We start from the raw sequence: 16939 nt of genomic DNA, 5'->3' as shown, positions 1-16939 counted from the left end.
CCTTTCCATACAGCTCCATTGCAACTCAAGGTTCCGAAATTCTCAGTAATCCCTCCAGCTACAAACGAGGTTAAGGTCTCACCCAGGAAGCGGAGCTAAACGCACTACACAATGGAAGGGGTGGGGGTGGCGGCTGGCGGAGGGAGAAACGAGGGACGAGGGAGAACAGCTAATTTAGATAGATGGTTTCTTTTCTCTGGAGGGAGAGTGTGGAGTCTTCAAGTACCAGCTGCAGAGAAAGAGCTGAGAGTCTCTTAGGAAGTGCCAGGGGCGCGATCGTGCTGGGCAGGCCCTCCCCAGGCCCTCCCCCAGACACTTTCCACCGTCATTAGTGCGCACACACGGCCGCTGCTGGCCCGGGGCTGGAGAGCTGATAGGGCACTGGGTTATTTACCCAAAGGAAGTCACAGAAAATGAACACATTCATCACCAGAGCCTAGAAGCACCGTCACAGAACACGATAGGAGACCTCTATTAAGTTATCCTGTCCTTTCTTTAACACAGAGTCATGCCTTACATTACAATCATGCTCCTCCTGACTAGTTCAAAAATAGTTTTGAAATCTCGGAACTGTACTTTTATTACACTTATCTTTTCCCCTCAGTTCACAAATATGTGTGACTATCCATATTCTCTGTACCGATCTAAAAACTCCCTTTTCCCCTTAAGAGTAAATGTTAATCAGTCCAGTAATCATCCCTGCCTTTCACGTGCGGTCAAAAATTGGAGGCAGAATGGGAAAAGAATTAACTTGATACTGACAGAGACATGGAAGTAATAACTTAAAACTGCTTCAAACTTCATTGCACTAGACAAAGCAGTAGTACGGAGGTTCTTAAACTTAAATGTGCTTGAAAATCTCTTGGGGGTGTTAAAATTCATATTCTCAAGGCATGCGTAGAGATTCTGATTCACTGGAAGTGATTAGGTGTCTGGGAATTAGCATTTTAAACAAACACTCCAGCAATTCTGATGCAAGTGGTCCTTAAACAGAGAACCACTGCCTTAAAATTTTTTATGTGTAAGAATTTTTCAAAAATACAAACCTCAAAAACTTCACAGACTGACTCAATATTGCAACAACAATGCATTGGGAACCTACCATGTTCAAAATGTCCCAATAATTTTAGATTGTGTTTTTGTTTTTGCCTTTTTTTTTTTTTTAAGAAATCTAAGATCTGTCTTCTAATCTTGCAATCAATGAGAATGTAATGTGATATCACCTAGGTAAATAGTTTTTATAGCTACTCAGAAAACACATTTGAAAATGCTCCCCTCATAGGGGAGCATTGGTTATGTGAGCGTTATGTGAGGTTTCCAGCAATTTCATTTAAATTAGCTAATAGCAAATAAAATTAAAAGGTAAAAAACAATATCAATATGTTTCTTGATAGCTTATTACACGTAAGCCTTCTGCAGATCTTTTTTAGATCTATGTAAAGGTGTACTTCTTTATACATTTTTTCCAAGAGAAGTACCAACAAAGTAATATTGACACTTAAATGTGTATAATTATTGGCATTTAATAATAAAAATTTGCACAGCTACTTAGAGCTTGTCTTTCTTCAAAAAGATTTCCTATAATTTTCATACTATCATCATCACCTTCTGAAATTCTCAGAATTCAAAGAGTCTGATACCACAGAACGTGTTGAAACATTAAAAATGTCGAACCCTCTCGGATTTACTATTATTTGAGAAGTTCACCCCTTCTTAAAATTTTATTACAGTGATTTACCTCCTCAGTTTTCTAGTCTTTTATTTGTGGAAGAACCCATGAAAACTGAGTTGTGGGAAAAAAAAAAAAAAAACGTTGTGAAAGGTTTGGGGGAACTTAGTTCTGTCCTGTTTCTCCTGCCTTAGGTGGTTATTTAAGTGGGTGAAGGGAGTAAAAAAAAAAGCTAGCCAGGGACCAACTAAACAAACAAAAGTGGACTGGAACTGATTATCTCCTTAAAGTCAGAAGAGCACTTTACCTTTGCTTGAAATTAGGCCACCATCTGTGAGTTTCATTCCCAAGGTCGCCAGATGACTGCTGGAGCTCCATCTCTTACATCCACATTCTAGCCGGCAGGAAGGAAGATATGATGAAGAAGGGCATTCCAGCATCCCTTTTAATACACCAGTGCTCTTACATTACAGTGCCTAGACCTTAATCTTATGATCATACCTACTTGCAAGGTAGGCTGGGAAATGTAGTCCCTATTCTGGGTAAACATGTGCCCAGCTGAAAATCAGGAATTCTGTTATAAAATGGGTACTGGGGAAGAACAGGTGCTGGGAGACAGCTGGTAATCTCTACTACAAGGCATAAGGGGAACTATAAGATAAATCTTGATGCTTTTTTCCCTTTGCAATTTTTACTGAAATGTGAATGTCTAATAATTTTTAAATTTATCCATTCCCAGGGATATCTGTAATTTAAGAGCAATCAATGCCTTAAAATCAAGGAATTACCCAAAGGTTAGAATAGTCTGGCTCTTGTTGAGGAAATAAGGAAAGAGGGAAGTCTTCTCCACTTACATATGAATCTGGGGTTAGTTGATATTAAAATGGTTTTAAAAGGCAAAGTAGAGTTAAGTGAAGGCAAAGAGCCCACCAGTGAGTGTCACAAAGTATGTAACATGAGCACTTCCCCATATTAGAAAGTAGAGCAGGCTCAAAGGTCCTGAGGGCCAAGGAGCATGATTTACCCAGGGTCACATAGATGATTAGAGGGATAGCTGAGATAAGAACTCTTAAATCTTTGTCTTTGGATTCAGTTTTCTATTCATTGTCCAACATCACTATTCATTACTGATTGGCTTTTACCTATCCTGTGTTTATCTGATATTTACTAGCATTTACTTTGTTTTTTGTATTTATCTAGTTTATCTGTTATTCACTTTGTTGTTATCAGTCCCTGTCTATATCAGCTCTATTAAACAGTAAAATTCTATCAAGTAGGGTTAAATGGGGATAATATATTTGGCTAAAACAAAGCCAAGAACAAGAATAATTAATTATTAATTAGTAATGATGATGTTGGTTAATTGAAAAATAGCATTAGATATTTTGTTTCTACCATTGTTACCATCTCTCTGTTAGTACTTACATTGAAAAATAAAATGACTGAGGCTTGGTATAAGAGACAAGCATGACCCTGGGGATTCACTTACTCCCTCATGCACGCCTTACTCAAATCCACTGTGCAAGGATATGCCTGGGTGCCTAATCCTAGGTGTTTCTGGGACCATTTCCAAACAAAAAGGAGGTTTTTCTGGACTGAGCCCTGTTACCTTTGTCTGACTCTCTGTGTTAAAGCTGTCTTTGATTTCAACTTTGTGCAGCATCTGTATCAAGAAATACTATTGATTGTCTCATGTTCCCTTTGGAAGAAATTGAGTATCCCCATGATGTTATTGATCTCTTTTTAATTAAAAGGAAAATAATTTTAACTCATTCTTGCTCATGATTTTGCTTATGGACACCTAGCCAGCAAGATGTTTGGCCAGGATTTGAAGCTCAGGGTTATCTAATTGCAAAGCCCAGATTCTTGCCCATAGTTTTTCTCACAAAAGGCAATATTGAGAGGGCAGACAGCAGGAGCAAGAAGAACTACAATCCTGCAGCCTGTGGAACAAACACCACATTCACAGAAAGATAGATAAGATGAAAAAGCAGAGGGCTATGTACCAGATGAAGGAACAAGATAAAACCCCAGAAAAACAACTAAATGAAGTGGAGATAGGCAACCTTCCAGAAAGAGAATTCAGAATAATGATAGTGAAGATCACCCAGGACCTCGGAAAAAGAATGGAGGCAAAGATTGAGAAGATGCAAGAAATGTTTAACAAAGACCTAGAAGAATTAAAGAACAAACAAACAGAGAAGAACAATATAATAACTGAAATGAAAACTACACTAGAAGGAATCAATAGCAGAATAACTGAGGCAGAAGAATGGATAAGTGACGTGGAAGACAGAATGGTGGAATTCACTGCTGCAGAACAGAACAAAGAAAAAAGAATGAAAAGAAATGAAGACAGCCTAAGAGACCTCTGGGACAACATGAAATGCAACAACACTCACATTATAGGGGTCCAAGAAGGAGAAGAGAGAGAGAAAGGACCAGAGAAAATCTTTGAAGAGATTATAGTCAAAAACTTCCCTAACATGGGAAAGGAAATAGTCACCCAATTCCAGAAGTGCAGTGAGTCTCATAGAGGATAAATCCAAGGAGAAACATGCCGAGACACATAGTAATCAAATTGGCAAAAATTAAAGACAAAGAAAAATTATTGAAAGCACCAAGGGAAAAATGACAAATAACATACAAGGGAACTCCCATAAGGTTAACAGCTGATTTCTCAGCAGAAACTCTACAAGCCAGAAGGGAGTGGCATGATATACTTAAAGTGATGAAAGGGAAGAACCTACACCCAAGATTACTCTACCTGGCAAGGATCTCATTCAGATTCGATGGAGAAATCAAAAGCTTTACAGACAAGCAAAAGCTAAGAGAATTCAGCACCACCAAACCAGCTCTACAACAAATGCTAAAGGAACTTCTCTAAGTGGGAAACACAAGAGAAGAAAAGGACCTACAAAAACAAACCCAAAGCAATTAAGTAAATGGTAGTAGGAACATACATATCAATAATTACCTTAAACATAAATGGATTAAATGCTCCAACCAAAAGACACAGGCTTGCTGAATGGATACAAAAACAAGACCCATATATATGCTGTCTTCAAGAGACCCACTTCAGACCTAGGGACACATACAGACTGAAAGTGAGCGGATGGAAAAAGATATTCCATGCAAATGGAAATCAAAAGAAAGCTGGAGTAGCAATACTCAGATAAAATAGACTTTAAAATAAAGAATGTTACAAGAGACAAGGAAGGACACTACATAATGATCAAGGGATCAATCCAAGAAGAAGATATAACAATTATAAATATATATGCACCCAACATAGGAGCACCTCAGTACATAAGGCAACTACTAACAGCTATAAAAGAGGAAATCGGCAGTAACACAATAATAGTGGGGGACTTTAACACCTCACTTACACCAATTGGACAGATCATCCAAAATGAAGATAAGTAAGGAAACAGAAGCTTTAAATGACACAATAGACCAGATAGATTTAATTGATATTTATAGGACATTCCATCCAAAAACAGCAAGTTACACTTTCTTCTCAACTGCACACAGAACATTCTCCAGGATAGATCACATCTTGGGTCACAAATCAAGCCTCAGTAATTTAAGAAAATTGAAATCATATAAAGCATCTTTTCTGACCAAAACGCCATGAGATTAGAAATGAATTACAGGGAAAAAAACATAAAAAACACAAACACATGGAGGCTAAACAATATGTTACTAAATAACCAAGAGATCACTGAAGAAATCAAAGAGGAAATCAAAAAATACCTAGAGACAAATGACAATGAAAACACGACGATCCAAAACCTATGGGATGCAGCATAAGCAGTTCTAAGTGGGAAGTTTATAGCTATACAAGCCTACCTCAAGAAACAAGAAAAATCTCAAATAAACAATCTAACCTTACACCTAAAGGAACCAGAGAAAGAAGAACAAACAAAACCCAAAGTTAGCAGAAGGAAAGAAATCATAAAGATCAGAGCAGAAATAAATGAAAGAGAAACAAAGAAAACAATAGCAAAGATCAATAACACTAAAAGCTGGTTCTTTGAGAAGATAAACAAAATTGATAAACCATTAGCCAGACTCGTCAAGAAAAAGAGGGAGAGGACTCAAATCAATAAAATTAGAAATGAAAAAGGAGAAGTTACAACAGACACCACAGAAATACAAAGCATCCTAAGAGACTACTACAAGCAGCTCTATGCCAATAAAATGGACAACCTGGAAGAAATGGACAAATTCTTAGAAAGGTATAACCTTCCAAGACTGAACCAGGAAGAAATAGAAAATATGAACAGACAATTCACAAGGAATGAAATTGAAACTGTGATTAAAAATCTTCCAACAAACAAAAGTCCAGGACCAGATGGCTTCACAGGTGAATTCTATCAAACATTTAGAGAAGAGCTAACACCCATCCTTCTCAAACTCTTCCAAAAAATTGCAGAGGAAGGAACACTCCCAAACTCATTCTATGAGGCCACCATCACCCTCATACCAAAACCAGACAAAGATACTACAAAAAAAGAAAATTACAGACCAATATCACTGATGAATATAGATGCAAAAATCCTCAACAAAATACTAGCAAACAGAATCCAATAACACAATAAAAGGATCATACACCATGATCAAGTGGGATTTATACCAGGGATGCAAGGATTCTTCAATATACGCAAATCAATCAATGTGATACACCATATTATGAAATTGATGAATAAAAACCATATGATCATCCCAATAGATGCAGAAAAAGCTTTCAAAAAAAAGGCAATATTGATTCAAGGTAATATGTTTAAAATGTTTTACAAAGAAGTTTTACTAGACTTTGTTGTTATTGTTGTTGACCTTGCTTGGGAACAAGGATACTACATATAGTCCTCTCATGGAATAACTGGGTTACTTATATCTTTTCATACATATTTAAATTTGAAAACTGTCAACATTTTCAGATACTGATTCATTTGATGCACTAGAGATATTACTAAGGAGCTTTGTATCGATTTCAGATCTTTTGGTTAAGTGTATATGTTATATTTCCCAATCATAGAAGATAGCTTTAGAATAAACAGATTATAATTATGCAAATTATGAGAAAAACAAAGGAATTTTAAACAAAAGTCTCCACATTTCATGCAAAGTACTTATTCAGCTACAGGTTTCAGATTGGTAATCTTGCATGAAGGTTATGTGACCTACATCTTTACAGAAGCCAGGCTTACTTCCAAAGAGCTAGATATCATTATCTTTTTAAAACAATTATATTGTAAAGCTATTACAAATTTTGAAAATAATTTTATAATCAAGACCCAGCTTAACTATGTGGAGTGTAGATTTTAAGTTTTCTACCTCTAGGCTTCTGACCAGTCAAAAAAGAGTCAATCTAACATACTAACTCTGAGAACAGAGGGTGGCCCTAAGCAGCATCTCTTAGTAGAATTGCAACAGTGTGGAGTGTGTGTGTGTGTTTTGGGGGTGAAGGTGGGAGGTTGAGAGGTGAGATGGAAGAGCATGCTGTGGGCACCCAGCCAGAGCACCTGTGACAGTCAGCCTGCATGCCTTCAATAGCTCTAAGCTAAGCTTATATCTAAGAGTCAAGTCTAGCTAAGAAGAATGAGGCTCATGACAAACATCTATGTCCTGAACTTCCATAGCACTTAAAATATGACAGACTAGTACATGAAGAAGCGTTCTTACAGATGGTCTAGCTGAGTCCTCCCATTTTATGCATTATAAATTAGATTCCAGAAAAGTGAAATGACCTGCCTAAAGCACCATATGTCATCCGATGCCATTGAAGGGGTCTAACAAATATTGGAAAAAAGGCTACCTTGAAAGTACATCACAATTTATTAATATAGTCAATTTTATGTGTATCAATAATTTTCATTGAGTTATTTTTAGGTTTACATTTTATACTTTAAAATGGAGAGTCAGAAAGGATAAGACACCATCCTCATCCTCAAGTGGGGTTCCAAACTAGTTCAGAAGACCAGATAAACAAGTAACAGATAACAAGATATCAGTGGCAGAGATAACACAAAGCAGGGCTTGATTAGCTGCCTGCCCGCTCTTCTCATTAGTAACTGCTTTAAAGATTTATAGGAAAGAGTAATCAGTTCAAGGATATTCTATGGAGAAGTAAATTATGCCTCTGAATAAAAAAGTATCCAATTGTAAATGTAGAAGGCGAGACAAAGACTAGAAGACCTTCAAAGGAACTTAAGGATTATTTAGTATTTTTCTGAGTTTGCAGATAAAGGCTCAAATATGGGTAATGACTCATCTAACATCACACTAATTAATAACTGAGCCAAGACTAATACGCAATTCACATGACATTAACACCAGAGTTCTTTGTAAATATACAACATTTCAACAATCACTACTTTGGACTTGAACACTTATTTGCTATCTCATAACTTATCCAAACTTTTGCTCAAAAATCATGAAATTACCACACATTAAATCAGAATTCAAAAACCTCCTCCAGAAAGTTATGTGATCAGATGGTTATCTCTCCTATGCTAGCTGAGAAACAGGGTATAAATCTAAGGAAAGCTGAAGTATAATACTTTCCTTTTCACATAAGGGCTTGTTAAATATTTTAAATTTTATTATTTTTAAAATGTGACATAAGCTACAGAACCAGGTTTTATTATTTTTCTAATTAAAATAAAGTTTGACTCAAGTCCCCACATATTAAGATGGTTAGAAAGTTCAGTATCAACTGATCTGACAGAAATGGGGGCAAGGGTTTCTCCTTCCTCCCTCCTCAGATTACACAAGAACCGTGAAGGACAGGCAGGACAGCAAAATGGTAGATGTTGGACATCTTTGATGGTCACAGATGCTGCTTTTTTTCAGGTCAACATGGCCCATTTGTAGTCAGGTAGCACCATTCTCCCCATGCCAAGCTAGGCCACAGAGATTCTGATCAAAATCCCAAGGTCATAGGCACATAGTGTATCAGTTAGCTTTGCTGGGTAACAAACAATCTCAAAACTTAGTGATTTAAACATTCTTAGTTCATGATTCTGTGGGTTGACAATTGGGACTGGACTTTGTTGAGTGGTCTTTCTGTCTCACTTGGGTTTACACATACCTCTGTGGTGAGCTACAAGTCAGCAAAGTGGCTTCTTGGATTGTTTGGCTATCAGATGCAGGATGGGAGAAGGACCAGGCCATGTGTCTCTCATAGAGTAGGATATTTCAAATCTGTTCACATGGCAGTTTTCCAGGTTCTAAGAGAAAGAGCAGAAACACACAAGGCCTCCTGAAACCTAGATTTGGAACTGGCATATCATCCCTTCCACTCCGTTATATTTACCAGAAGACATCACAGTTCACCTCAGACTGAAGAGGTGGAGAAATAAACTCCACTTCTTGACGATAGGAGATGAATAGTCACATTTCAAAAGGACTCAGATACAGGAAGCTGTGGAGACTGTGGCCACTGTTTCAACTTGCCACACACAGCCCAGCATTGCATCAAGGCTCCACCACCTCAAAGGCTCTGCGTTTCCATGAGCACCTGCCTCTGCTGCTCTTGACCAGAACTCCCACCACCTCCCTGGGTTCAGGGGATCTATCAACCTCACAGAGCCCCTCTTCAATCCTCAATCACAGTACTTCTGCTGATTAAGTTTCTCTTTGAGTAATCCAGTTTCATTATTTACATGGACCTAAGCCTTTAATAACAAAGACATGTTCAGAAAATTCCTTCCAGCCTACCTACAACAACTGATTACTCCTTCCTCTGACTGGTAACTATCCCCAGGAGGTAAGGAAAGTTAAGGATTCCTGGACAAAAGAACTCAGAAGCCTCATCACCCCTACTGCAAGGAAAGAACACCTGTCATTCTTCCGTGATCATCTTATGGAGAAAAGGGAGACTCAGTCAAACTGGGTAATTGGTAGAAAATTTAATAAAGGGGCTATTTACAGAGCCATGGGCAGTGTTAGTGGAAACCAACAAGAGACAGTAGTGTACCCTGGGACTAGAAGCAACAGAGAACCAGGGAGAAGTTACAGCCAGATGGCTAAAGTCCAGGAAGGAAGCATTGAAGAGAGGAGAAACTACTGTGGAAGATGGAGCCTGCACTGGAAGGAAATAACCAGCCTTCCACCCTCTGTCCCCTGCCAGCTCCCCATTGGCTAAACCCAATCAGAATCATGAGCCTTGGAATCTGTTGATTCAGCCTCCTAAGACAGAGAGCAGGGTAAAGAATGTCAGAGTGAAAAAGGAGGGTAAATAGGAGGTATCAGCACACTGTCCCACTTTAAAGATGAGCAAATTGAGAGTCAAAGCAAATAATAACTTTTGCAGGTCACAGAGGCAAAACAAAATTTAAACTCAGATCTTTCTAGTTCTCTTTGCATTCATTATATGTATTAACTATCCTATTGAGCTTGGTTAAGAGAAAAATAATCTGTAATTTCATCATAATGAGTTTTCCCAAAACTCCAACTCCATTTTCCTCATTTAACTTTCACAGCCTTAACATCCCCAGGATTATACAATCAAGTGTGTACGTGCATCATCACATTTCAACTGGACCCTTGAATAATTTCTATGTACCATCTCTTTGTCTGCTTTTATTATTGTTTCCTAATGTGAAAAATTCCACTAGTGAATTTTTTAATTCCTCAAGTCAACAAATATTTATGAATTGCCCAATGTGCACCATAGTTGTTTTTGACACTGTAGAGGATACAAATGACATATTTGCATGGTCTGTACTTTTTAGTGCATACAATTCTATTTTTTCAACAAAGGACTATATGCTCCAGGAGACCAGGGGTCCTATTTAAGTTGTTCACTACTATTTAATAAATACCTGGCAGATGGTTGGTGCTCAACAAATTTTGATGAATTTAAATGTAAAATACTGGAAAACAAATATAATGAAGCTCATAAGTCTGTGACACATGTAGTAAAGGGTCAGAGGCCTGGGAAGATGAAGCTCAGGGAGGATCAGCAAAGATCGAGGAAGCTTTGGTGAAAATGGAGACGTTCAGAGGAACCAGAAAAGATGAACAAGGTTTAATAGATACAAATGGGAAGGACACTTGGGTACTTTAGAGAAGGACTTTGGGTACTTTAGAGGGGAAATAGTTTAGCGGACTAGGTTTTTCCTACAGGAAATGAAAGCAAACATGATAAAAGGAAGAAGTTTGCTCTGGAGGAACACACTCTGCCTCTTCTGGTGCCTTCCCAGATCTTTCCTGTCCTCATTCCCCCTCCCCCCGCTCTGGAGCATCTCCTTTTCCCAAAAATGTCAGCTGTTTCTGGTTGCATGATATTCAGGAAAACCTGCCTGTCTAGCCTCCTTTCTCAGAATAAGGCTTTGTTTAGTGACTTCTAGCACTAAATTAAACATGTGTTTAAGATCGCAGCTTATGTCACAAAAAACAGACACCTAGATCAATGGAACAGAATTGAGGGCCCAGAAATAAACCCACACACTTATGGTCAAACTATGACAAAGGAGGCAAGAATATACAGTGGAGAAAAGACAGTCCCTTCAATAAGTGTTGCTGGAAAAACTGGACAGCTACATGTAAAAGAATGAAATTAGTATATTCTCTAACACTGTATACAAAAATAAACACAAAATGTATTAAAGACCTAAATGTAAGGTCAGACACTATAAAACTAGAAGAAAACATAGGCAGAACACTCTTTGATATAAATAACAGCAAAACTTTTGGGGATCCATCTCCTAATGTAAAGGAAATAAAAGCAAAAGTAAACAAATGGGACTTAATTAAACTTAAAAGTTTTTGCACAGCAAAGGAAACCATCCACAAAACAAGAAGACAACATACTGAATGAGAGAAAATATTTGCAAATGATATGACCGATAAGGGATTAATATCCAACATATATAAACAACTCATACAACTCAACATCAAAAAAAATAAATAAACAACAACAACCTGATTAAAAAATGGGCAGAAGAACTGTATACACATTTTTCCAAAGCGGAAATGCAGATGGTCAACAGGCACATGAAAAGATGCTCAACATTGCTAATCATCAGGGAAATGCAAATCAAAACTACAATGAGGTATCGCCTCACACTTGTCAATAGGCACAAACTATTGGGTGTAAGATAGGCTCAAGGATGTATTGTACAACACAGGGAATATAGCCAATGCTTTGTAATAATTGCAAATGGAAAGTAACCCTTAAAAATTGTATTAAAATTTTTTAAAAATTAAAAAAAAAGTCTCAGCTATCACTATCTAGGAAGATTTCCTTGATTCTTCCAGGCTCCAGGTATATTTGTTCTATGCTCCTATAGTATTCAGAACTTTGGCCATCATAACACTTTTTGAGGTGTACTGAGATGGCTTACGTTATGGCCTCTCTCCCCATCGTAAGTGGCAGGAGCTCTGGGACTGTCTCCCTGTTGCCATACAATGTATGAATGACTGTATGTTACCAATAAGCCATAGGGAAGATTTTAAGCTATTTTATGAATATGATTCTACTTATCTTTTCTCAAATGTTGTATTTCAAGCTGATGAAGATGCTTTTCTGGTGAAGGCATTTTTGGAGCCCTGAAAATTACATTGTAGATGTGGCTAGGTGTAGGACTGACTTGGTTTGGGATATAGGGTGACCAACCATTTCGGTTTGCCCAGGACTGAGGGCTTTGTTGGGATATGGGATTTTCAGTGCTAAATCCTCAAAAGTCACAGCAAACTGCGGTGAGTTGGTCCCACCTGAGTGGGAAATGAAAAACCGATAAAAAGGAGCTTTTTTATGCACTGTGCTATGCCTGTAAACCCTAGCTAAGGTTATGTTAGTGCTGAAAAATGTAATTTCTCATATTGCTTTTTCATCTTTTGACTAATGGAACATTATGTCTTAGTAGAAAAGCGTTCACCCTGTGAGTTTAGCCAGTCAAGAGACTGAGAATCTTAGGCTCTTCCATTATGTTGCTTTTAGCATACCAGAGTAATTGGTTCTCTCCAAGTTCCCAGTTAGTCCTCGTGATTGAACTGATTGTAAGAACTTCCAAGTAGGGAGTTTTCATCTTAGATGTTTCATTACAGATGGATTTGTAGGAAGTGTTTTTGTGGTTGTTGATTTGTTGTTTTTAACTCTCAGAAGCTACTTGAGAGAGAAATTACTTTCATCACTTAGAGGAGACACTGGGTTGGAACATTCACAACCAAGCACCTCAGCACTATTTGAACTGAACCCCAGTGAATGGAATTTCAGTTCAATTCACTCCATTATTTCTTTATTGGGTTCCTTGTTTTTGCCTGTAGAGAAGGAGATTGGTGGATGATAGAACAAGGATAAAAATTATGCAAGGTTTTGAGGAATTGATTTTCTTATTCAGGAAATGAAGTGGATGGAATATACTCTAAGGTAGGAAGCGCTCTCGAGTCTAACACTGAAGCCAGGAGAGCAGCAGCAACTCAGCTCTTTCATTAGCTTGGAATCCAAGAGATGATTAGAAGTTTAACTCATGCAACTCAAGTGATTTTCTGGAAGAGCAGGTAGGTGAATACATAAGAAAAAGTTTTGCTCACTAAGTGTTTTATGTTTTATGTACTTGTGAATGATTGTGGCTTAAATTACTGGCCTATTTGTTGTCTCGTTCTTATGGATCACAGGCACAAATTAGACAAAGGCAACCCTAAGGCATTCTTTTGAGGCAAAAACGTCCAGTAGTACATTTAATAGCTGGCTTTTCAAGAGAGTTTACTAAGCTTTTTGCACATGCTATTTTATCATTTTCTCCTCACATAAAACCCACAAGATAGATATTGTGATGATCCTTGTTTATAGACGAGAAAATCACTTGAAGCGTGGGAAGTTTAAGAAGTTTGCATTTTGTCAGCAGAAATGTAAGCATTCCAGTTCAGGTGGTGTGGCTCTAGAGCTACAAGCTTATCCACTATGTCACAGGTATTTCACATGAGTGAACAAGTGACCCCACCCCTCTATAATGAGAAATGGTCTGCAGGACCGTTTTTGAAGTTCTTGAGTAATTTCCTATAATGTCAAAGAGGCAGCTTTGGTATTTCGCTTTGTAACTACAGAATTTGAGTTCCTTAAGTTTAAAAAAAAAATTACTCCCAAACTAGCGTACAAATTGCCAGTTGTCTCTTTAGGTACGTATTCAGAAATCAAGTCTTTCAGAATTTTCCTGTCCAAGAATCTTCATCTTAACTTCCACAGAACAAATTTTGAATTAAGAAAATCATCAATGAAAAAGATAATGATAACAGAAACATAATGTTGGATTTGAATTTTGAAGGAGGAAAATACCCATTTATTTCTTTACAAAGTTAATATTTTTGAGATTCATTAGGTTCATAGGATTATATGCAGAGTCCACGTGTTCCTTTTTCACATTATGTTTCTTATGTCCAAATAAAATATCTTCCCTTTTTAAATTCTGTAACATTAGTTCAAGTCTTTTCAAAGTGAAAGGTAAAACTTTTGAAGAAAAAGTAAATTAGTAAAGTAATAATTTCTTATATCTTCATACCAACTGTGATATAAGCATTATTATTATGAGTCTCACTTTATAGATGAGGAAACAAAACCAAAGGTAAAGTAAATTACCTAGAGTGCTTGTCAAGCAAATGGAAGACCCTAGACTGGAAGGCAGTTTTGCAAAAGAAGCAATGATTTATCCTGGGCTTAATAGCTATCCCAGGAAGTACAAGGTCATTCCCCTGGTCATCACTCCAGCACTTGAGTTGCTATGGGAACCAAGCAGTAAGAACCTAGTAAAAATAAATGTACCATTAAAAAGGAGTCACTCATATAACCATGAACATTCATTGACACTGAGGCTCTTTCCCTACTAACATCAGCCTTCTTCACTGAATCTTAAATCTGCATATTGTTTTGTTGATGCTGGATTCTTCTGGAATGTTTGAATTCATCTGGTTGAAACATAAAATATTGCTCATGAAAGGATTCTTAAGCAGGGTGATTTGCTTTGCAGTGCGATGACCATACCTAACCGAAATAGAACTCTGATTGTTATCATTAATAAAATAATAAGAAGAATACCCCCATTTTCACAGGGGTATCTGCCATTTACAAATCACTTTCATATTAATTAAGTCATTGATTCTCAAGACAATCATTTAGGTGGAAGATATGCTGTTTTTAATTATGTTGTATATTTCTATGGCTGAGGGTAGACTAAGGAAATATTTATGGGTGGATTCTTCCTATAATGGTTCATAAATTTATAATAGAAGAAATTGCAAGTGTCTGTCAGTATTGTTGCATTGATCACTGACTTATACTGCTGGTTCTCATTAATTTCCTTGTAACTGATGGTTATAATCCTAATGACAAAATTTAGTATTTGTAGAAACTTAAAGTTTATAAAATCATACCTCCATATTTTAATTTTACTTTATGGCACCAGGAGAGTCTGAAACTAAAACAGAGAAGTAATCACTAGGGTTCACATTTATTTATTACTTTGTTTTCAGAAAGAACTATATACCTTCTAGCAAAAATTTAATGAGTTTCTAGAAAAATCATGATGCTTGCTGTGGATAATCAGAGGCCCAATTTCATACTCAGACAAACCAATATAAAAAAACAAAAACTTCACTGAAGTTATAGACCATAAAGATTTTCTAAGTTATTACTATATTAGTCAACAGGTATTGAAAGCTGGTTTTATAGTATCAAAATACCTGAATGAAAATTCAGCTACTCCCTTTTCAGAGTAAGAAACATTGATTAGCCTCTCGGCTTCTGTGAGCCTTTATTTTCCTATCTGTAATATAAGGTCAATCATAGCTGCAGGGCTGTTTTTGAATATGTCCACTGTAAAGAGCTATGCTGATGGGATTGATGGTCAGAGGCACTAGGATGGACTTGAGTGAGCTTGGACAAATTATTGAATTGAGCCTCAATGTCCTTGCCTGTAAAATAGGAATAATGTTAATAGGTACCTCCGAGGCCTTTTTTTTTTCCCGTATTAAATGATAGATGTATGCCTGTGAAAAATCTTTTCAAGTGACAAAGCATATGCTAGCCAGACCACATTAGTATAGACAGGAAGCACATCCACAACTAAAAAACATTTTGATATCTTTGGATCCCAATTGCTTTTCATAACCACATATTAATTGTGGTAAAAAAAAAAAAGTGGAAGGTCGTGATATGTCATATTTTAACCTGATTTAAAAACTAGTGTCTGTGTTTTGAAGGCTCTCCTTCTCTTTCCCCATTGGATATATCAGTGTTACTCTTGGTTATAACTTGCTCTCTCTCTTGCTCTGTATCTACTGTCTTCCTAGATGAGCTCACCCACACCCTCAATTTTCATTGACCTAATGATGCTCCTAGATCCATATTTTGAGCCCAGATCTTCTCCTGCCCTTTAGACTGGTTCAGCCAATTGCCTACTGGATCTCTGCACCTGTATGTCCAAGGGTACCTAAGCCACAGCAGGTCCAAAAGAGTCCTCCCTGTTCCATACTTGCACCTTCCTCTGTGTTCCCCATCTTTGCAAGTGGTGCCACCATCCACCTAGTTGCTCGGGTCAGAAATCTTGGCTTGATGTTGACTTTTCAATCTTCATCATTCTTCAAATCCAATCAATCAGCAAGTATTGTCCTTTCTACCATCTAAATATCTCTCCAATTAAGTCCTTCTCTCCATTTCTACTAGGTTACCTTCATCAGCCATTTGAATTTTTGATTATAGTCCCCAACCTCCATTTTCTCCCAATCTATTATCCATATCATGTCCTGAATGATCTTTCTGAAATCCAAAATTAATCGCTTGTTCTCTATGCTTAAAACTCTCTAATTTCTTCCCTGTGCCCAGCAACTTAACATGACTCACAAGGCCCACATGATCTAGCTTCTGCTGGTTCTCACAGCCTTCCTCTCTCACCTCCACACTCTACACACCAGCTCTACTGAGTCTCTTTCACTCTTCCATTGTGCAGTGCTCTCCTTTGCCTCTAGACTTTAGCAAAGACTAGGTCTTCTGCTTAGAACACCTTATCACCATCCTCCCTGTAATACACACACACACACACTTTACTTTTTTAATTCACAGTCAAGTTTTTAACTCTCAAATTAAACTTTCCATCATCTAGGAAACGTTCCTTACCCATTGTACTCTGAAGTCTAGGCTAGGTATCACCCAATATATTCCCTGTACTTCTACCATCAAAAAATTATTTTGTAATCACCAGATTACTTCCATGTCATCTCCACCAAACCACACAATTGGTAAGGACCAGATCTGTGTCTATCTTTTAG

General features: G+C 37.4%; 1 protein-coding gene across 1 annotated transcript in view; it reads right to left on the bottom strand.

Annotated features, from left to right (window-relative positions):
* The window catches only part of RAB3C (RAB3C, member RAS oncogene family), a 314700-nt gene extending 297993 nt beyond the window's left edge, over positions 1-16707 (bottom strand). Inside the window, exon 1 of the mRNA XM_082382504.1 lies at positions 2-16707. Within this exon, the coding sequence (XP_082238630.1) occupies positions 2-19 (18 nt within the window). The 5' untranslated portion in view covers positions 20-16707. The remainder of the gene's footprint in view (position 1) is intronic.
* Positions 16708-16939: the final 232 nt, after the last annotated feature.

The sequence above is a fragment of the Balaenoptera borealis genome (genome assembly GCF_965194805.1).
Source record: "Balaenoptera borealis genome assembly, chromosome: 2".
NCBI lineage: Eukaryota > Metazoa > Chordata > Mammalia > Artiodactyla > Balaenopteridae > Balaenoptera > Balaenoptera borealis.
Note: the sequence above shows the minus strand (reverse complement) of the source record. Positions and strands in the feature narration are given on the sequence as shown.